This window comes from Panthera onca, chromosome E3, assembly GCF_046562875.1.
Source record: "Panthera onca isolate mPanOnc1 chromosome E3, mPanOnc1 haplotype 2, whole genome shotgun sequence".
Classification (NCBI taxonomy): domain Eukaryota; kingdom Metazoa; phylum Chordata; class Mammalia; order Carnivora; family Felidae; genus Panthera; species Panthera onca.
The window spans coordinates 41,646,754-41,668,178 of NC_138354.1; the positions used below are offsets into that span (position 1 = coordinate 41,646,754).

A 21,425-nucleotide genomic window follows, 5' to 3' on the forward strand; every position below is an offset into this window, starting at 1 on the left:
CGCTCCACACAGTGCTCTGCTGCAGGCATTGAAGAGACAGCGTGGAGAGACAGCCTCAGGCAGGGCCCCCAAAGCATCTCTAAGCAGAAACGTTAGCTTACAAAACAATCCAGTATTTTTGAAAACTGAAACATAGCACATGTTCCAAAGCAGAGTAAGTACTAAAGCAATTTTGAAAGTTAGTTGTAGAGGTTACCTAAAACAGGAGGTATCCAACACCGTAGGATTAAGTGTGAGTGGAACCACCCATATGGCTACCAGCACTGGAATTATTTCTATCCAAAGAACAGTATAAGAACATGCGTTTTTCAATTAAAAAGTCACCATCAATATGTGTTATGTGTGTTCAGGTTACTGCTTTGAAATTCAAGTACGTGGTCTAACCTCAAAATTCTAACCCATCAGTTATTTAACCAACCCACTGTGTTCACTGGTTAAAGATCTTTCCACAGAACCTGCCTTTATTTCCACTCTTATGGACCCAGCACCCAGCACAGGGTCCGGCAGCGCAAATGACTTAAATCCAAAGAACTATTCAACAGGCCATTTTCAATTTATAACCTCAGCTGTAATTCCAATGCAAGTGCACTGGCTAGGGAAAGGAGCCAACATTTCAGGCTCAAAAGAATCTGAGGTTAACCACTTGCAAACAAGTGAGATTCCAGAAAAGGAGTTGGAAGAAAGTGCATTCTGTCCAGTTGCTCTGGTGTCACAAGGGGACAGTGTGCTCAGATGTGCCTGGTAACAAAAAGCCCCCCGTCCTCCGCTAGCTTTGAGGGCCTCTCCTGGCTGCATTCCCGGGGCGCCTTGTCCCATCGAAGAGGCGTGAAGGGCCCAGGTCGAGCTGGCAAGAGCCGAGCTTGCCAATGACAGGCCAGGGTCCATCCGTGGTCCACCATCCACCAGCCCAATGCCCCTGCACTGGGGTCCCAACCACTCTGAGTCCTGTCAGGTGGGACTGGGATTAAGAGACCACACAGGCAGGTACAGAAACTTGGAGGACTGTGGGGCCCGCGAGTCCCTGGGGAGGCAGAATCCCTGCCCAATGTCTGTAAGGCCAGAATGAAACAGAATGATGTGAGAGCAGGCACTCATTGACGTTACCTATGTTTCCAAAGGAAAACCAAATCTTCCTTGGAATCTAAGGCAACTAAGGAACTCCTAAAAAACACTCACTTCAAAACCTGAAACCAGGAAATCCCTTTCAGAGGCATGGCCTCTAATACTGTTTAACATCACCATCAATGAGCAGGTACCACTTTCTGCCAGGTTCAGGGCTGGCTCTTTGCTCCGCGGATGGGCAGCATGGGCAGAGACGGGCAAGGTGAGCTAGGCAGGCTCCTCAAAGTCGGGGCTGGCCCGCAGGGTAGGCACAACAGAGCAGGCACAAAATTCACAGCCAATTCCTGGCTTCTGCTGAGGGGTGGCTGCTGGTTTACTGCCCAGGTGACACCGCACACTCACAAAGGGGGGGCTGCTTGAGACTCACCCAATGGCGGGAGGAAGACCTCCCCCACCCCCTAGACTTCAAACAACAACAAAGACCAGTGTTGGCTATTAGTATCCAGACGAAAACCCCTAAAAGAAAACACTTCCTCATCTGCAAAACAGTCCCACGCAGCCCTGCTCACCTTGACTACTTAGTCCTCACACTTGGGAAGCCAGCAAGACCCACACCCTCCAATCCCCACCAAACAGGTCCATCAAGGGGCCCCCAGACAATGACTGGGGACCCTGAGATGATTTCCTAGACGGAACAGGAAACAGGACTTAACTCCTGAGGTCAGCTTTTAAAAAAACCAACGAACCAGCACCTCTGAAAAGCATGACGCTCCTCTCTGGCCCTCATGGACTCCATGCCCTCGACGGGCAGCTCAGCGTGTGGCAGGGGGCTGAGGGCCCTCTCCCCAAGATGGTCCTGTCTGGCCCGCATGGACCCCCTGCCTTCGACGGGCAGCTTAGCGTGTGCCAGGGGGCTGAGCGCCCTCTCCCCAGGAAGGGAAGGAGGGTCCAGGCACTCGGGCCTGTCTCTTCTGTGTGCAAGGAGCCCACCCGAATCGCACAAGTGAGGCTGGGGCTGTGGCCTAAACCCTCCCTGGGGCTTGGCCAGGACAGTTGTGGGTGCAAGTCCCTGTCCACGGACACAGAAACAAGGAGGCAAAGGTGTCACAAAGCGGCCCGCCGCAGGCTGGGCATGGAACTCTGCTCTAGGGAACTCACTCACCTTTTAAACAGGTAGGGCAGGGCAGGGCGAATGTTCCCCTCCACCCTCCACTCCTCGTTCCTCAAGCAAAGCCATTCCTCCGACACAGGACAAAGAGATAAGCCCTGTTTCCCATTTCACTGAAGGCTTCATATCTGCACTTACACTCCAAATTATAAATAAATAGTGTCCCGGAGGAGGTCGGGTCCTGGAGTGTCAGGCACCCGCTGGGGGTGCTGAGCTGCAAATAGCCTCTTACCTGGCGGTGGTCAGAGCCTCAGGGCACAGGAGCTGCGTGTTCTACACCTCCTCACCCCCTGAGGGTCAACTTTTACAATTCAAGAATGCCCTGAAAAAATCCCAGCAAGCCAGGCAGTTTTCCTGCCTGCAGCAAGGTAAGCATCTGTCTTTTCAGAGAAGCAGGCAGAGCTCACCTCGGGGGTGGGGGTGGGGGTGGGGGGGGGGGCGGGCAGTCTAAAGACACGGGACAAGCTCACAGACTTGCCCCATCAGCTCAAATTTGCTACCACAAGGGACCCAACTTTGCCCGGAAGCACACAAATCTATGCTATCCACTTTCAGAGTACTTATAAACTCACAGGCTGGGACGAACTCACTTGAAAATCAAGTGCACCTGGACAGCTGCGCCACACGCTAGCACTGATGTCACCGGTTACAAGGAAGCAGGGTTCAGAGCCACCGGCGAGGGGCTCCCCTGTGGCCAACACTGCCCGGGGTCCTCACTGTCCAGGTCACGGCCCCTCTGTGGGATGGTGACTGTTTGTTTCTGTGACCTGTGGGCGCTAGCCCGGGCAGCCTCAGTGGGCTCCACGCACCAACCCCAGGAAGGGCACGCTCTCCGAAACAGACGCCCTCCCCCCAGAAAATACTCAGAATTCCTCCCACGGAAATACTGGGGACATCTGTCCAGATCAGTCACTAGCTTCGTTCGACTAACCTTGCGGCCTTCCTATCTGCAAGTGGTGCTGGCGTTTCAGCAAAACCTTCGTGCTCCCCTGAAGGTAACAATGAAGCCTCAGAAAAAAGTTTAACCTGCTCCCAGACACGCTCCATTAAGCGTCCTGCTGTGCTGACTGGGGGAAGGGGGACAAAGTTCAGGAAGTGTCCTTGCTGGGTTTTTAACAGTCACTCCTCAAAACAGTGGCTTTTGTTCTTGACTTTCAAACCTCTGTTGTAACAGTTTACAGAAAAGGCATGGTCGCCATCATTTTATTAAGGAAGCTCTTTCCTCTAGGGGCCTTGGTAGGAGGAGGGAGGGACAGAGAAGGCACAGCAGGGACAGTTCTTATCATTTCTGTTTGTGCCAGTTCTCTGACCCTCCCATGGTCATGGCCCTTCCAGAAACCCTGGGGGCAGAGCGCCACCCCCGCCTCCGGCACGCTGCAGGGCCTGGGGCACTCCTCTCCGTGTGCCTGCCTCGTCCCCTCCCCTCCCCGCTGCCCTCACCCCGCCCCCACTCCTCAGGGAGGTCACATCATAACTTATTCTCCTAGGGGTGACTCCAGCAAGGAGCCGACAGGAAGCGGAGGGGGGGGGGGGAAACAGGACCCCAGAGCAGCCCACCAGTGGACTGCAAAGCACCCCTGCCCCCACACCGTTGCATGCTGGGCCAGAAGTCATTACAAAGCTTATTTATCTCTGAAGATCACCAGAAGAGGTAAGATTTGCAAGTAATGCCCATATTTTCCACCCATATTTTTACTGAAATTTTTTCTTTTAAATGTTTTTGAGACAAAAAGTGTGTATGTGCACACGAGGGGGTGGAGGAGGAAGGGCAGAGAGAGACAGGGACAGAGGATCCAAAGCAGGCTCTGCACTGACAGCAGCGAGCCCAACATGGGCCCGAACCCATGAACCACGAGATCACGACCTGAGCTGAAGTCAGAGGCTCAATGATGGAGCCACCCAGGCGCCCTTGAACTTGGAAGATTATATGACATGCAAGCTTTTTTAAAAGAACATCTTTCTAGAAGTTTCACAGTACCTGGTTCCGGTCCCCTGAAAGTTACACCTAAAGATCATAAAAAGACACGGAAGAGCCTTTTTTTTTGGGGGGGGGGGCCTTAAATGCACATTACTAAGCAAGAGAAGCCAGGCAGCAAAGGCCACACACTGGATTCCAACTCTGTGACATTCTGGAAAAGGCAGAACTATGCATACAGCATAAGGTCAGTTGCTGCCAGGTGCTATCGGGGAAGGAAGGGTGAGTCCAGGAAGCAGAGCGTGCGGAAGGCAGTGAAACTCCTTGGCAGGATACTACCCAGGGGACACATGACCTTGTCCACTTGTTGAAACCACCATGAGGGAGCCCTAGTGTACACTGTGGGCTTTTCTTAACAGCAACAGATCTGTACCGGATCATCAGTTATAACAAATGCACCACACTAATTAATGCAAGACGTTCATGATGAAGGAAACTCTGTGTGTGTGTGTGTGTGTGTGTGTGTGTGTGTGTGTGTGTGTGTGTGTACAGGGGAGAATGGGGACTCTCCGTACTATCTGCTTCATTTTCTGAAAAGCTAAAACTGCTAAAATACAAAGTGTATTAATTTTTTTTAAGTAACAAAACATAACCGTATCCTCCTTTCTGAAAAACAAATTAGCATCCTTTGAAATTTGCATTCTTTGAAACATCGGGTTCCCACCATGCCTTCCAAAGGTGACAAGCGAGCGCAAGGCGGGAGCTGGTACCCCCAAGGGTACCACACTCCTGTGGGCCTCGGGGATCCACCTGCACAAGGACGGGAAGATGCAGAGTTGGACAGGACCCCCGGGCCTGCTCTGCTCAGGGTTCAAGAGGCAGCCCCAACATCAGAGGCTCCCACGCTTCTGGACCAAATGAACTCTTGGAAGTACAAAATGTGTTGATGCCTCCTACTACCCTGAGGGACAACCCCCTGTATCAGTGTCCTGGGGCAGCCACATCAAATGAGCACAAACCGGGCAGCTTCAAACAACAGGAATGTATTCCGGCCAGCAAGGATAAGCTCTTCCTGAGATTCCAAGGGAGGCTCCCTCCTGCCTCGTCCAGCTCCTGGTGGCCCCGAATGCATCCTTCCAGCGTCTGCTGCATCAGCACACGGCCCCTGTGTGTCTTTTCCTGGCTTCTAAGGACACCAGTCATTGGATTCAGGGCCCAGCCTACTACCCAGAATGATATCATCTCGAAACCCTCAACTTATTACATCCACAAAGACCCTATCTCCAAATAAGGTCACGTTCACAGGTTCCAAGTGATCGTACCTTTCAGGAGACTACCATTCAACCCACTGCCCCCACTATGATGATCCAGCAGAAACCTGAGACAGGGATAGAGCAGAAGATCCTGACGTAGGTGCTCGGGCTCCGCTGGGAGGGGGATAGAGGTCTGATGGTCACTGACTGCAGAAGTGTTGTGACCCCTCACATGCTCTAAACAAGGAAAGAAGGACTCCCCTGACCTTAGGTACATTCCTGGAAAATTCAAGGTGTGTCAAACTGCACAGAAGCTTCTCCACCTTGCTGGAAAGGGAGCCAGCCCCGCTCCAGTCATGAGTGCAGCCACCCTACATCACAGGGTCTGGCAGCCCATCTGAAATGTGATGCATCAGAATCCTGCCCTCCTGCAGCCCCTACTTGGCCACACGTGCCCCATGTGACATCTGGTGCCCAGTGCCAGGACCGGGCCTGACACCCCACAAAGTCACACGCAAAATGAACACACCAACCTCACCAAACAGGATGCAAGGTGGGGTGGTCCTGCCCTCGGGAGGCTCACACTTGGCTGGTACTCTGGGACAAAGCTGTGGTGAATGCTCCCAGTTGGCCCAGAGGCCTATGCCAGCAGACGAGACCGTCAGAAAGTGAACCTATGTTATCTGAGGTCTGACCAATACCTGGAGCAGCCTCTCAGAGCCAGGACACAAGACCCCAAAGGAAAGTAGTGAGTCCCTGTGGACTGTGAGAAGCCACTCTGTGCAACTCCCTCATTTTACCAAGGCACCAAGGCTCACAGCCACCGGGTCACAGCCTGGCTCTGTTCCCTGCACCCCTCTGAGCAACAGAGGACTGAGGGGCTGGTGGCTACCATCACCACCTTCCCCACAGCTCTTCAGGCACTCAGGAGTTTCTAATGTATTTTTTAATAAGAAAAAACTGCAGGTCCAGCCACATGGGCTGTCCCAGCATCTGCTCACCCCTCCAACGGGGGGGGGGGGGGGGGGGGACAGAACTGTGGTAGCCTCCTGTGCTCACAGACCTCCGCCCTGCCATGCAGAGAACAAAACACCCACAATTACAGGTGACGCCATGTAACCATAGCAACCCTGGAGGCAGGTGGCAAAGGAGCATGAGGTGTTACAAGTCCCTAAACCCCAAAAACGACTTGAAATTCGGTAACATGAAAACCTTACACAAGACCTCTGCTCTGGCCTTGCTTGGCCAGCCTGGCAGAAGGTGACAGCAATAGCATTGGAGAGCCCTACCAGCCCAGCCCAGCCCAGCTCTCTGCTGACAACAGGCCCCAAGGGGACCCCCGTCAATGATCTCAGGTGAGCAGTGGTGGAGCGGACACCTGCCGACCCTCTGCCGCAACCAGGAGCCCCCCCAGAGGCCCTGGCTGCACGCACAGGGCTGCAGAGTGAGCCCTGCCCTGCCCTCCCTGCCACTTCCTGCAGAAATATCCCCGGTACCACTAAGTGGAGCGGGATTCAGAGGGCAGAAAGGAAGACGTGTCACATCAAACTCCCTCTCAGCCCCTCAGTGAGAACCACTTGCCTCAAAGGTAACGAAGTCGTCGAACTCATCGGGGCAGGCGGGCGGCTCCTCGTCCTGGGCAGGTGCGACCCCGCACAGCTGGCCATCAGACTCTGCAGGAGAGAAGACCCAGTACTCAGCAGGAAGCCTAGACCAGCCCCAGAGGCCATGGGGGAAGGCGCCAGAAGGGTGAAGGCGAGCCCTGCTCGGGACAGCCAGTGAGAAGCCCAGGGGAGGAAGAAGCACGTGCCCCCTCCCCCCAGAGAGGTGGTGTAGAGGCAGAATGATAAAACGTTTGTTTCTTTAGACCCCCAACAGCACTGCAAAAGAGAAGGAGCAAGATCTCAAGCCCATGACACTGTTCACGGGCTTTAAAAAGTATCAGGTACCAGATTTAAATTTTTTAAAACTGTGTGTGTGTTTGGGGCCATGTAGGTGTGATGGAACTATACCAAAATAGCATCTTGCGCTCGGTGTTGGGCTCGCTGGCAGTTTTTATTTCCTTCATTTTTGTTGAACTTTATCTTTAGCAATAAATGTCTTATCTCAAAGAAAATTTTAAATCCAAAATAAAGGGGTTAGTGGACACACCAACATACCGGGAGGTGAGCCCAAACTCCATGGGGTAGAATCCCCTGCATTCCAGACCCTTGCACACCTCACCCCATATACCTCTTCATCTAGCTGTTCCTTTGTAACCTTGTGAGTAAACTGCTAATGGTAAGTAAAGTGTTTCCCTGGGTTCTATGAGCCATTATAGCAAATTATCACACCTGAGGGAGGGGTACTGAGGACCCCGGATTCATTGTCAGGTCAGAGAGAAGTGTGGGTGGCCCAGGAGGGTGAAGTGGGGTCTTCACGAACTCTGACAGCTGGTGTCAGAGCAAATTAAATTGTGGGACACCCAGCTGGTGTCCCCAGAGAACTGGAGATCCCAGAGAACTGGAGAATCACTTAGTGAGGAAATCCCACATACTTGGTGTCAGTGTTATGAACAGAACACAGATCATAATAGGAATTACTTATTTAAAATACATCACTTAGGAGCGCCTGGGTGGCTCAGTTGGTTAAGTGTCCGACTCTTGATTCTGGCTCAGGTCATGAGCTCACGATCTGTGGGACTGAGCCCCGTGTCAGGCTCTGTGCTGATAGCGCGGAGCCTGCTTGGGATTCATTCTCTCTCTCTCTCTCTCTCTCTCTCTCAAAATACATAAGAAAACTTAAAAAAAATATTTTAAGTACATAAGTTATTTAACATATCTCACATGATCTAATGTAACATCAGTCCCTTATTTATTTTTTTAAGTAAGCTCTATGCCCAGCGTGGGGCTCAAACTTGCAACCCCAAGATCAAGAGTCACAAGCCCTTCCAACAGAGCCAGCCAGTCGCCCCCAGAGGACAACTTTGCCAATGGGACCACATGGGGAGAATGCTGCTAGCCATCCCCATGTCCTCCAGCCGGACTCTGAAGACTCGGTGGTTTGAAGTTACCGCAAGAGCCCCGGTAAGCAGGGAAGGGAGAACAGATACTGAAGGGCCCTTCACCACACAGCAACGGCAGGACCCACAGCCATTCTGTCCTGTCTCTAAAGGACTCTCTTGGGGTGCTTGGGTAGCTCAGTCAGTTAAGCATCCGACTTCAGCTCACGTCATGATCTCACAGTTCGTGGGTTCGAGCCCCACGTCCAGCTCTGTGCTGACAGCTCAGAGCCTGGAGCCTGCTTAGGATTCTATGTCGCCCTCTCTCTCGGCCCATCCCCTGCTCACGCTCTGTCTCCCTCTCTCTCTCTCTCTCTCTCTCTCTCTCTCTCAAACATAAACATTAATTTTTTTTTTAATAAAGGACTCTCAATTTAAACAGAATAATGCTTTCCCTTAACAACAGTGTAAATTGAAATATTTATGTATCGCGCAATTATGAGATGCCTTTGTCAACTCAAAGCTACTTTGCAGTACTGATCAAAGCCCTTATGCCAAAAAAACTCCTATGTGGCCTTTAAGAATCACGGGCACTTTTGTTGCTGTTGTTTCACACCATTTTCCCCAGGAGTGTGGTTAAGTATCCCAGCGGGGCGGATGGCAGCAGGCAAGGAGGAGCATGGGAACCCACACGCCGGGGCCCCTGTACTGGGAGGTGGGGTCTCTGGTGCAGGCGACGCGGTGAAGATTGCTGTGGACACAAGTTTGGGGTTTCTGGGGCAGGGGGTGGAGGGCCCCAATCACCCTCGTGCACGTGTCTTTGTAAAAAGCTACACTGTCTTTGGCCTATTACCCCTCTCAGATATTAAGTCTTCCCTGCCCTCCGAAGCCTGAAACACAAAATTCAAAGCTCTCAAAACACAACCGATCGTTCTAGATGTGGTGGATTGTGCTCAGCCTCCAGGGGTGGACAAATGGTCTTGTCTTGCCCCACACTGTGGAGAGGGGGGGTGGGGACAAAGCTGGTGCTGCCATATTCCTCATGGGAACTAAGTATGATTGTCCTGTAAGTTTTCTCCATGTGAATTAAAACAATTTTCAGTTAAGTGGACATTTTTAATGTGCATTCATCCTACTCTTCCAGAGCTTGGGGGAGGACGTAGCCAGTGTAATGGCCTATTTGTAGCAATCTGCAGCGTCCCCCCCCCCACCGCCCCCGCCCCGACTCATTCTATTCCTGAAATAAGGCAGGCCTGTGGTATGACAGTGAAAATCTCCCTGTGCTTCACTGCAAACTGGGTCAACACACCGCGTCCCTTGGTGTGTCGCCCCTGGGTGCAGAAGAGGCCCGCCGGCCAAGACAGGCCACCCGCACGCTGGAGGAGCACTGGAGACAGCTCCATGGAATGTGGGTCCGTGATCACATGCTGCACCCTCCCAAATGCTATCACGTCACAACTTCAAGATCAGCTTTGACTTGCTTTCATTACGATTTTATTTTCAGTCTCCTTTCCTAATGAAACTTAAAAGATGAAGTCAACTACAGAGAAAAGAAAAACAAAGCCTGAGTCCCTGATACCACCTGACAGTATGTCCGATGCAGGTGGGGCATCCCCACCAACACGGCCTCCCCTGAGCCCACATGGGCTGTGGACACCTGGAGGCCCAGCGCCTCCCTCTCGGATGTGGTCCCTGTGAACTGGCACTGAGCCCAGGGGCCAGTCACTCACCCACCCACCCTGTGGGGAAGTCCAAGTCCTCCCTCGTTGCCTACAGCCTGGCCACGTCCCCAGTGCCTTCACCTCCACCTTTTGACCCCGCCTGCCCAACCTGGCCATGGTGGCCTCCCTGCAGCCCCCAAACACGCCAACGCGCGCCTACCCCTACCCCTGCTTCACCCTCCTCCTGTAGCTGCCGTGCCTCACTGTCTGCGGGCTGTCCTCCACTGGAAAGCCAGCTCCCAGGGGCAGGGGACACTGTTCTTCCACATGGGCTGTGTCCCTGGAGCCTAGATCAGTCCGGCTCGATGATATCTGTATCCGCACTCCTCACGGGCCTCAGCCGTGCCTCCCTTGGCTGCGGCCCTCACGCCGTCCGCTTCAAGCTCTCGTCGCCACAATCCCCCTCAGCCCAGCCTCTGGCCAGAGCCCCTCTGCCATGCACCCTGGAAGCAGAATGTGCCCCCACGGCCCACCACCTCACTTTGGGAGCAGGGGTCTGCTCTGTGCAGGCTAAATTCCAGGCAGGGGGACATCACCTGCAATGTGGCATCGCATTGAGACCAAGCCTCGCCCTCTGGGGACGCTTCTATTCCAGAATGTTCTCGCCAAAGGAAAACACACAGCACTATTTCCTGGAGCATGCATGCTAACTCTGGGACTGACTGGGAGGCTTTTGTTTTTAATTAAACCAAAGTGGAACTATTACCAGCAAGAATGAGAAAATACTGAGACTCAAACAATTCCTGTGGGTGCTCTGTGTGGTGCGTGGGCCGGCCCGAGGCAGGACTTCACTGTGGTATCCTGACTTAGAGGCTCAGAGCAGCGAGGCACTGCTCCCAGGTTCAAAAGGCAGTGCAGCTGCAGCACTGGACAGACAGAACGCAGCCGGCCAGGTGCCATGAGGGTGGGGAGGGACCAGGTATCCCTGGTCAGGGGAGCCAAGAGAGGGGGCCCCAGGGGAGAGCGGGCTAGAGCAACTCCGGCCAGCCCCTCTCAGGCACAGCCCAGGACCCTCCCAGGGCCTCACCTCAGGCTCCCCTCTGCCAGCTCCTGTGACAGACACAGGGGGACAGCCCACACAAAGGCAAGCAGGAGGGAGGAGGGGTGGCAGGTGCAGGCAGAGGCCCTGTCTCAATGAGTCAGGGTGAGGTCAGGACTCAAGGGCACAGGCCACTTCTCGCACCACACTGATACCCATGTGCTCCTTGAGTCACTCAACTTCAAGACACATGTGACCCACGAGACGGCCCCACGGGGCAACAGCCAGCAGCCCCTCCTTCTCTGCAGATAAAGAATCAGCCTGTGCAGGGATGGCTCTTCTCCCCTGCCAGGCGTCAGCGGGTCACAAGTTTTCCAGGAGCACTTGCTGACTCCCAGGTCACGACCCTCCAGGAACTCCTCCAGCCGAGCTCCATTTTGCATGAACTGTGCCTATCAGAGCAGACCAGCCACCAGCCTGCCCACAGAATCCTGGACTGTGGCTGAGAGAGGGCCTCAGAGCCACACGGACGGCACCGGCCACCTGGCTGGCTGCCACACTGGGTTCTTTCCTGCCCAGACCCACGGGACCAGCTGCCACTGCTGGTCCCAGCCCTGACTCTTCAGAGGAATCTGTGTTGCTCAATCCCCTAGACCCAAGGAAGCCCATGGATGCTGCTGTGGCTGTGCCATCAGTAAGCCCACACACCAAGCTTCCCACCTGACAGGCGTGACCGGCACGCTGTGCATCTGCGGTCACCCAGGGAGATGAGTTCCTGTCTGTGACGGACAGTGGTCACGACAAACCTAGGGGGCACACATCATCACTCCCGGGGCCAGAGAACGGAACGGTGCTGACAGGCTGAGGCAGCACAAGGCAGTCCTCACACCCTTAGCCTGTCGTCCTTGTCCCTCTACACGGTGTTTCTAAGTAGTTCCTGTGAATTCCTGGATTCTAGAATTTTCTTCCAACATCCTGCATAGTACTTGAGGATTTTAGCATTAGCTTCTCCACCTTCCCTCTCCTAACCTTCCAAAATGGTTAAGTCCCAGTCATTGATTACATAAACGGTTAATCTGTTTAATTACCATGACTGCGTAAAATGGCATTCATTGCCCAGCCACGCAGTATTCTAGAAGCACGTTTTCCCTCTTTTTAGGCTTCTTGTTTTTCCCGGCAATGTTAACTGCTTTCTGGGGACTTAGGCTTGGCCTCTGTACTCTGTCGCCTTCTTACCCCCAAACCATCAGGCAGAGCAGTGAAGCCTTCTCCACTGACCTACCGATTCTGAGCTCCTCAGACTCCATCACCATCAAACCAGCACGAGGGTGAAACAAAGCCATCTAAAACTAATGATGCCACCACGTTTGTGAGATGTGCGTCTCCTCCCTGTGACGCCGAGATCAAACAGACAAACACAGGAAGTCTCAACCGTACACGCATGAGCCCGTGTACTCTGGTCAGAGAGTAAGTATTCCACCAAGCACACACACAACACGTGTGAGGCCCGGCTGTGTGGCACACCGCAAAATAAACTCAACAAGGAACAGAGTGAATAGAGAAGCACGCCTGGATAGCTCAGTCGGTTAAGCACCCGACTTTGGCTCAGGTCATGATCCCGTGGTTTGTGGGTTCGAGCCCCACGTCGGGCTCTGTGCTGGCAGCTCAGAGCCCGGAGCCTGTTTCGGATTCTGTGTCTCCCTCTCTCTCTGCCCCTCCCCCAACTCCCTCCCTCTCTCTCTCTCTCTCAAAAATACATAAACATAAAAAAAGTGAACACAGAGATCCCATTCTCTATCACACGCAATTAGGTTTAAAACTAATGACAAGATTTTTTTCAAGTTTTTTTCTTTTTTTAATGTTTGTTTATTTATTTTTGAGAGAGAGAACACGAGCAGTGAAGGGGCAGAGACAGAGAGAGGGAGACAGAGAATACAAAGTAGGCTCGGGGCTGACAGCGCAAAGCCCAACACGGGGCCAGAACTCATGAATCTGAGATCACGACCTGAACCACAAAGTCTGATGCTTAACCAACGTAAGCCACCTGAATACCCCTAATGACCAGATTTTTATTTGTTTGTTTGTTTAGCATTTACTTATTTTTGAGGGAAAGAGAGAGCATGAGCAGGGAAGGGGCAGAGAGAGGCAGAGACACAGAATTCGAAGCAGGCTCCAGGCTGTGAGATTTTAAAATACCTTTCGAAACCAGGATGCCTGGGTGGCTCATTCAGTTGAGCATCTGAGCATCCGACTTCAGCTCAGGTCATGATCTCATGGCTCACAAGTTCGAGCCCCACATCGAACTCTGTACTGACAGCTCAGAGCCTGGAGCCTACTTCGAATTCTGTTGTCTCCCTCTCTCTCTTTGCCCTTCTCCCACTCATGTTCTGTCTGTCTCTCTCTCTCAAAAATAAACATTAAAAAAAAAATACACTTAGAAATTAAAATAACTTTTAAATAATTGATGAGTCAAGGAAATCATACTGGATTTTAAAACACAGAGGAAAAAGCATATACTTGGATTTCCCCCAAAGGTTTACCGAAAGTTGTTAGAGCACAAAGCCATTCCAAGGGTCCTGGGCACAGGTGCACTGGCCCAGGGAGGTCCTGAGGAGCATGGCTGGGGGCAAGTGAATGTGCTCCATTCAGGAAGCCTCCAAAGGCACTGGAGGTGGAGCAGAGGCCAAAATGTGCATGAAACCACCATCAAACTTTTTGTGCAAAAGGATGAAGGCTTAAACAACTTCCTGTTTTAACTACATGTCTAGCCTCAGAAAATCACCTAAGGATTATAACATACTGGTTACAAGGGGAGAGACATAGGCATGTGGTGCTAAGCCTAAACACTCCAAGTTCATCTGAGGGCTCTCTTCTTCCTCCCTCTGCCCGCATGGCGTTACCCACGTCATCCATCCCCTGCTAGTACCACCTCCCAGAGGGTCTCCTGCCTCACACCTGCTCTACATGTCTCTCCCCAGGCCCCATCTGCCCAGGAGATGGTGGCATCCTCACCACGGCCCCAGGGCCTGCAGACTTTCCATCAGTGGGCTCAGCCAACCTCATCACAGGCCTCAGGACAGCTCCGCCACCTGGACCAGACCTCACTCCAGCCACCCTTACCTGGCTCCCCTCCGGCCCTCCTCACAGAGGGCTCCTACCTCTGTGGTGGAGGGCTCCTACCACAGGCTGCATGGTTCTATGGCATGGCCCCCTGCCACCATACAGAACATTCCCTCTCTCAATATGTGCTCTGGACCCAAAGGACCACAGGACCCCCAGACTATGGTAGTATTCACACAGGTCCCGAGACACAGAGCACATCTCAGAACCACCTGGGCTCAGCATCACAGGAAACCCAGTTCCTATAGGACACCGTTGGGCAATACAGTAGACAGAGGACAGACAAGATAGGTGACTCTGCCAACAACTGCTGATAAGACTTGGAATCCAAGGGCCTCCCTTGACTCAGCCACTGCAGGTCCTGCCCCTGTTCTCCCTCTTCCTTCTCTGACAAGTGCAGGAAGAAGGGAAGGGCTTGCTTGCAACCAGTGCCTTTCGGCCACCATCACCCCCACACACCTGGCTGAAGCTGGGGCATGAAAAAAAGAGGGCTCTCCAGAGCTCCAGAATTCGACGTGAAGGGACAGCATACGGGCAACTTGAGTGCACGTGAGATACTAAGCTCACGCCCAGAAGGCCAGCCATCCCACTCCTGTGTACAGGCCCCAAAGGCATGAAAACATGTGCCCACACAAAGAATTATACACAAATGTCACTAGGACCTTTACTCATAACAGCCCCAAACTGGAAACATACTAGCCCCAAAACAAGTGTCCACCCCTAGGCAGAGAGAAACGACACATGGTACAAGAATACAATGGAACTGCTCTGCAATCGAAACACAGACCCCAATCGCTTCTCGGCCTTTTGGCTAAGATCAAGTGAAACACAGACCCCAACCGTGCAACATACGTGCGTCTCAAAAACGTCACACGCAGGGAGACACCAGACGTAGAGCACATACTGATCATTTTCTTTGTGTCAACAAAGCCCCTACGAGGCAAAACTGACGTAGGGTGATGAAAATCAGCCAAGACGGTGCTGAGAGGACAGAGAGGCCACGTGGAGGCCATCAGGAAGAGGTCTGCAGGGATGGTAACACTTGGTAGAGATTTGCATTATTAGACATAAGAATGTGTCAAAATTCAGACAGGCTTAAGATTTACTTAACATTTGTGCATTTCACTGTAAATTTTTACTCAAGGTAAGACTGCAAACAAATATTGAACTGTAGGTAATGACTGGCACACATGCTGAAGTGTTTAGGGTAAAACGTACAGGAGTATGCAACTTGTTAGGGTGAGTGTACGGGAGTATGTGATTTGAAACGCATCCCGTTAAAAACAGGATGGCTTGTCGGCCAGACAGAGGACGGACTGATACACAACAGTGTAAATACAGCAACATGCGGCCTGTAGGGCACCAACGGCAAGGATGCATGTGGGTGCTCACATGTAAGCCTTTCGATATTCTGGTATGTCTGGGGAAAGGGGCAGTAGCTTTCTAACGTTATGGATAAGAGACTGAGTTAGTTCTCTAAGATAGGGTGTGTGAGGAGCAAAGAACAGTGAGAGAGCACCCTGAAACCGGAGTATTTTAGGGGCTTTGAGGAGAAGGGAAGATGTTAAGCCCAGCCAAAGGAGCCTGAGGAGTGAGGGGTATTCCTAAGGTTGGCTGAGGGCACAGCAGGGCAAGGGCTGGAAGACAGAATGCGAGAAGGAAGCACAAGGTGGGGTAGACTGACCTCCATTCCTGATTGCGGTGATCCCTCGGTAGAAGTCCTCAAAACTGATCACGCCAAGCCCGCCGGGGTCCAAGTATTTCGTTAAGTCCTTCACCTGCAATTGTCAAGTGAGAGTATGTTACCCAAGCCGTACAAAACCAGAGGGAGAGTATACCAGGTGTCTGACCCCTTCACCACATTCAGAGGAGCAGCCTTCTTGCAAGGTGCGGTACTGAAAATAAGAGCCATTTATTCCTCTGATCCGAAGGCCACCCACAGCTCCAGCCAAAGACAAGTGGCCTCCCAGCAGAAAGCTGCCAAAGGCACCTGGGACCATGAATCGTGGAAGTTAAGGCTATGCTCTCAAAGGTCAATAGTCATGCTTCTTGGGCACCTGGGGGGCTCGATCGGTTAAGCGTCTGACTCTTGACTCAGGTCATGATCTCACAGTTCGTGGGACCGAGGCCTGCACTGGGCTCTGCGCTGACAGCCTGCTTGGGATTCATTCATTCATATCCACCCCCCTTCCCCCTCCCCCTCCCCCACTTGCGCTCACCTGCTCTCCCCCCACCCCAAATAAAAATAAACTTTGAAAAAGAAATTAGTCATGCTTCCTAATTGTGAAAATTGGAAGTGTCGAAGTTTTAGATATTATTCTAGCCGGTATCTAGATTATTACTACAGCACAGTCCCACCTATCCATTCTGACATGCCTTTCCAACTGTGCAGAGTCCTTAGTAAAAATAACTTAGGCAAGAAGATGCTGGATATCAAAAATCTTAAGTAAGATGATTCACACATGGATGTTAGAGAATGAAACTCTTCAGAAAAAAGGTAGATTTATACTTTCAAGTATAAACTGTGTTTCATCAAAATTTAAAACTTCTGTGCTTCACAAGACACCATTAGTAAAACTAAAAGACCAGACCTAGACTAGAAGATATTTGCAAATCATGTATCTGGATAAAGGACTTGTATCCAGAATGTATAAAGAAAACTTACAATTCAACAATACCACAATTTTTTTTTTTTTTTAATGGGCAAAACATTTAAATAAACATTCTACCAAACAAGACAGACAAATGGCTGGGGCGCCTGGGTGGCTCAGTCAGTTAAGCATCCAGCTTGCAGCTCGGGTCGTGATCTCACAAGCAGGTGGGGTGGGTTTGAGCCCGCATTGGGCTCTGTGCTGACAGCTCAGAGCCTGCAGCCTGCTTCGGATTCTGTGTCTCCATCTCTCTCTGCCCCTCCCCTGTTTATGCTCTGTTTTTCTCTCAAAAATAAACTTTAAAAAATAAAATAAAAATAAATAAATAAGATAGACAAATGGCTGAAAAGCACATGAAAAGATGCTCAAGATTGTGAGTCCTCAGGGAAATAAATGCACATTAAAACCGAGACATCACTCACCAGAATGACTGTATCCAAAAAAACCAACGACAACAGGTGCTGGGGAGGGTGTGGGGACCTGGAACCTCACACAATGCCAGGAGGAAGGGAAGATGGTCTGGCCAGTGGGGAGCACCACTTAGCAGTTGAAAAGTCAAACGTAACTACACCACACAACACAGCAACTCCGCTCTCAGGGACGTCCCACCACACATACAAAGGTGTGCATGCACATGTTCGCAGCAAGCAGCATCACTTCCGCCAGGTAAGAGGAGAAGGAACCCACTGTCCATCACATTACGGGAGGACTGGGTAAACAAGGTGTGGTCTAGCCATATAATGGGCCACTATCTGGCCCTAAAAAGAAATGAAATAGTGACACACACAACATGGATGGAATCTCAAAACCATTCCGCCAAATTAAAAACCAGACACAAAAGACCACAAATTATATTCTTTCATTTATAGAATGCTTTCGGAAAAGACCACTCTACGGACATAAAAAGCACATCAGTGGTTGCCTGGAACCGTGTGGGGTGGCGGACACGGGCTGCAGGCAGCATGAGGGACCTTTTGGGGTGTGGAAACACTGAACTAGGTTGCGGGAGCTGCACGATCCTATACGCTTACTAAAATTCGCTCAATCATATACTTACAATGGGTGAATTTTATGGCATGTAAACTATACATCGACAGGGGCACCTAGGTGGCTCAGTCGGTTGAGCGTCCGACTTCGGCTCAGGTCATGATCTCACAGTTCATGGGTTCGAGCCCCGCAACAGGCTCTGTGCTGACCTCTTGCTCAGAGCCTGCAGGCTGCTTCGGGTTCTGTGTCTCCTTCGCTCTCTGCCCCTCCCCCGCTCATGCTTTGTCTCACTCTGTTTCAAAAATAAATAAATGTAAAACAATTTCAAAAATATTACACATTGACAAAGCTTTTAAAAATAAATGAATAAAAAGATAAAAAGGATTCAAGAGAAAGTGACAAATATTGAAGACAAAGACAATTTACTATATTGTGAGAAGTGAGATGATTCATTTTCAGAAATACCAAATAAAAGCTGTGCTGTTTAGTTAACAATAGGTTTACAACCTATTGGAAATATGTATGAACCCCCCCTCCCCGCCCAAGCCCCCGACAGTGGAGTCCCAAACCCTTACACACCTCACTTCCTGGTTCTTCGTCCCCTCTCCATTCCGCGGGCTTTGCGATGAGCATGTGCCACCAAACTGATGTCTCTGCGTCACCTCAAGGAATGTACACTTGTTCCATTCAGACTACTTTATGGCCTTCCGTGGGCACAGGCGACATCCGGGTAAGGCCATAAACCTCTGTAGCACTCAGCCAATAAGGAACCAGGGGAGGGACTTACGTGCTAGGAGATAAGTTGTCTGCTATAACCACTGAGTGTCCCTGTCTGTCAGACACCTGCTCTTGCAAGAACGTCAACTAAAGCCTCACTTCATTGTGCTCCGAGTCTCCTTGTGCCCCTTTAATTGGGGTGGAGGGCTTATTTCTCACAATATGAATAAAAGAAGCCCCAGAGAAGAAAAATCAAAGGGACAGAATATTAAAACTATATTTAAGAAAACTTCTTTAAAATAAAAAAGTAATTTTAACTACATATTGAAAGGGTACATTGGGTATTGAGTATCCAATCGGGACTCACTCTGGTGAGTTTCTTGGACTTTAAAGGAAAGAAAGTCCTCTAAAAAGCTATGCAAAATTCAGGTGACTATAAAAGAAAATTTGATTATCATTAAACTTTTCAGCAGGAATACCCAGTAATAAGGAATATGACAATTCCCTCATTTGAAGCGTTGTTCAGAACAGGCACCCTCACGTGACTGACAAAGAAGCAAAAGATGTCAGAGTGAAAGTACTCAGCAAACACCTCATAACCCTGAATTTGAATCTGAACTATCACTGTGAAGTATCACTCACGATGTACTAAAACAAAATGAAGACTTTCCAATTCTGTCCAATTAAAAGCAAGCTGCCCTAGCATCCACACTGGGATATTTAAACCCCACTTCCCATTCAAAGGAACCAGGACCCGCAGAGACGTGTCAGGAAGTGTGCAAGCGGAGCCTAGAACCCAGTCATACCTGAGAGCAAAGAAGCTATCAGAGACTCACTGGGTGGCATCCAGTAACTCAGGGGCCAGCCAGAAGACGCTTTCACAGCCCAAAACGAGACAACACGGGCACGGGGGAGAGTGCTGGCTCAGTGGAATGAAACACAAACATACCTCAAACTGTGCAGGCATAATTATGGTAAAACAAAACAAACAAACAAAACCAACTGGTCATCAATGAAGGACACGAGTGAACCAGGTTATTACTGTGAAAACAAATAAATAAAGGAAAAGAATCACGTAGTTACGGAGCATCCAGCTAGTAAATGGGGGAAGGATGGAGACCAAACGTCACGCCTGCAATCCTCAGTGAAGTAATGCACAGTCAATGACCCTCAGGGCTTCCCGAGGCCACAGAAAGACAGATGGCCAGACACCACACGGCTCCTGACCGAACTCTGCAGCACCACCTAAATGAAGCCTGAACCCAACTACCAAATTGCAGGAAAACACAATGATCAGAGCAACACGTTTCAACAACACTGCACGGATGCAACCAACAAATCCAGTCCGTGAGGCCCCAACAGACACAGATGAGTGACCTTCTGCTTCCAAAGCAAAAAGGACAGACGGGAAGCCCTCACTAAGGGACTCAGAACACACAGCAATCTGTGACCTGGAGGGGCTTTTTGGATCTTGATTCAAATAAATTGCTTTTTAAAATCATGTTTAGGGGTGCCTGGGTGGCTAGTCACTTAAGTGTCTGAGTCCTGACTTCGACTTGGGTCATGATCTCACAGTCTGTGGGTTCGAGCTCCACATCGGGCTTTGGGCCGACAGTGTGGAGCCTGCTCGGATTCTTTGTCCCCCTCCCCCGCCCTAACCCCGCTCACATGCACCACTCTCTCTCTCTCAAAAATAAACAATCAAACAATTTATACAAAGGTGGAAAACCAGGGCTAAGACTTCGGCAGGCACGAACTGCGGCTGAGAGCAAACCCACTAATCCACGACATCCACAAACGTCCCCAGGGCCTCCTCGGCACAGGGCAGGCTGGAAGCCACCATGTTCAGCCCCCTCACCGCTATTCAGGTAACATAAAGTCAGAGTGGAATAGGCCCGGCTCAAGCTGACTGACCCTGAGGGTGTGGGGCCCTCGAGTCACACACTGAGTCCCGCCTTCTCCCTCTGCTACCCGGAGAAGGCGAGGGCCACGGACCCTACAGCGCAGGGCGTTTGTGCCACTGAGATACAGGTCTTGGAAGTCCATGCATCCAATGACTTCTTCAAACAACTGAATGGGAATTATTTATAAAAGGCCTCCTTCCTTATCACACAAAAAACTTCATTCCTAAAGCACATGAGGTCTAGTGAGAATCTTGCTGGATACATGAACGGGGATCTAACCTGGAATCCATACTGACAAATCTGTCCTTAAGATTCCTAAAAATTTGGGGGCACCTGGCTGGCTCAGTAAGTAGAGCATGTGACTCTTGATCTCAGAGTCATGAGTTCAAGAGTTCAAGCCTCACATTGGACATGGAGCTTACTTTAAAAAAAAAAAAAAAGATTCCAAGAATTTCAACAACAAAGCAACTAGCGAATTGAACACAAAGTACCAAGCTGCTCATTCTGAAACATTAACCCAATGCCTTTTAAACAAATCATTAACTAAGAGTAGAATTTTTGACATGTTACCATGTCAGTATGAGCAAAGAGGAATCAAAGTATACATTTTTTTTTTAATTTTTTTTTTTTTCAACGTTTATTTTATTTTTGGGACAGAGAGAGACAGAGCATGAACGGGGGAGGGACAGAGAGAGAGGGAGACACAGAATCGGAAACAGGCTCCAGGCTCCGAGCCATCAGCCCAGAGCCCGACGCGGGGCTCGAACTCACGGACCGTGAGATCGTGACCTGGCTGAAGTCGGACGCTTAACCGACTGCGCCACCCAGGCGCCCCAGTATACATTTTTTTTTTAATGTTTATTTATTTTTGAGACAGAGGGAGACAAAGTGCCAGTGGGGGAGGGGCAGAGAGCGAGGGAGACACAGAATCCGAAACAGGCTCCAGGCTCTGAACTGTCAGAACAGAG

The 21,425-nt window shown here is 50.8% G+C and overlaps 1 protein-coding gene across 2 annotated transcripts in view; it reads right to left on the bottom strand.

The window, feature by feature from the left end:
• RAB11FIP3 (RAB11 family interacting protein 3) overlaps positions 1–21,425 on the bottom strand; it is an 84,425-nt gene that overhangs the window by 23,780 nt on the left and 39,220 nt on the right. For both annotated transcript variants that reach the window (XM_060647943.3, XM_060647944.3), the window contains exons 2-3: positions 15,883–15,976; positions 6,980–7,071 (exon numbers count right to left, since the gene is read on the bottom strand). In XM_060647943.3, coding sequence (XP_060503926.1) covers positions 6,980–7,071; positions 15,883–15,976 — 186 coding nt within the window. The remainder of the gene's footprint in view (positions 1–6,979; positions 7,072–15,882; positions 15,977–21,425) is intronic.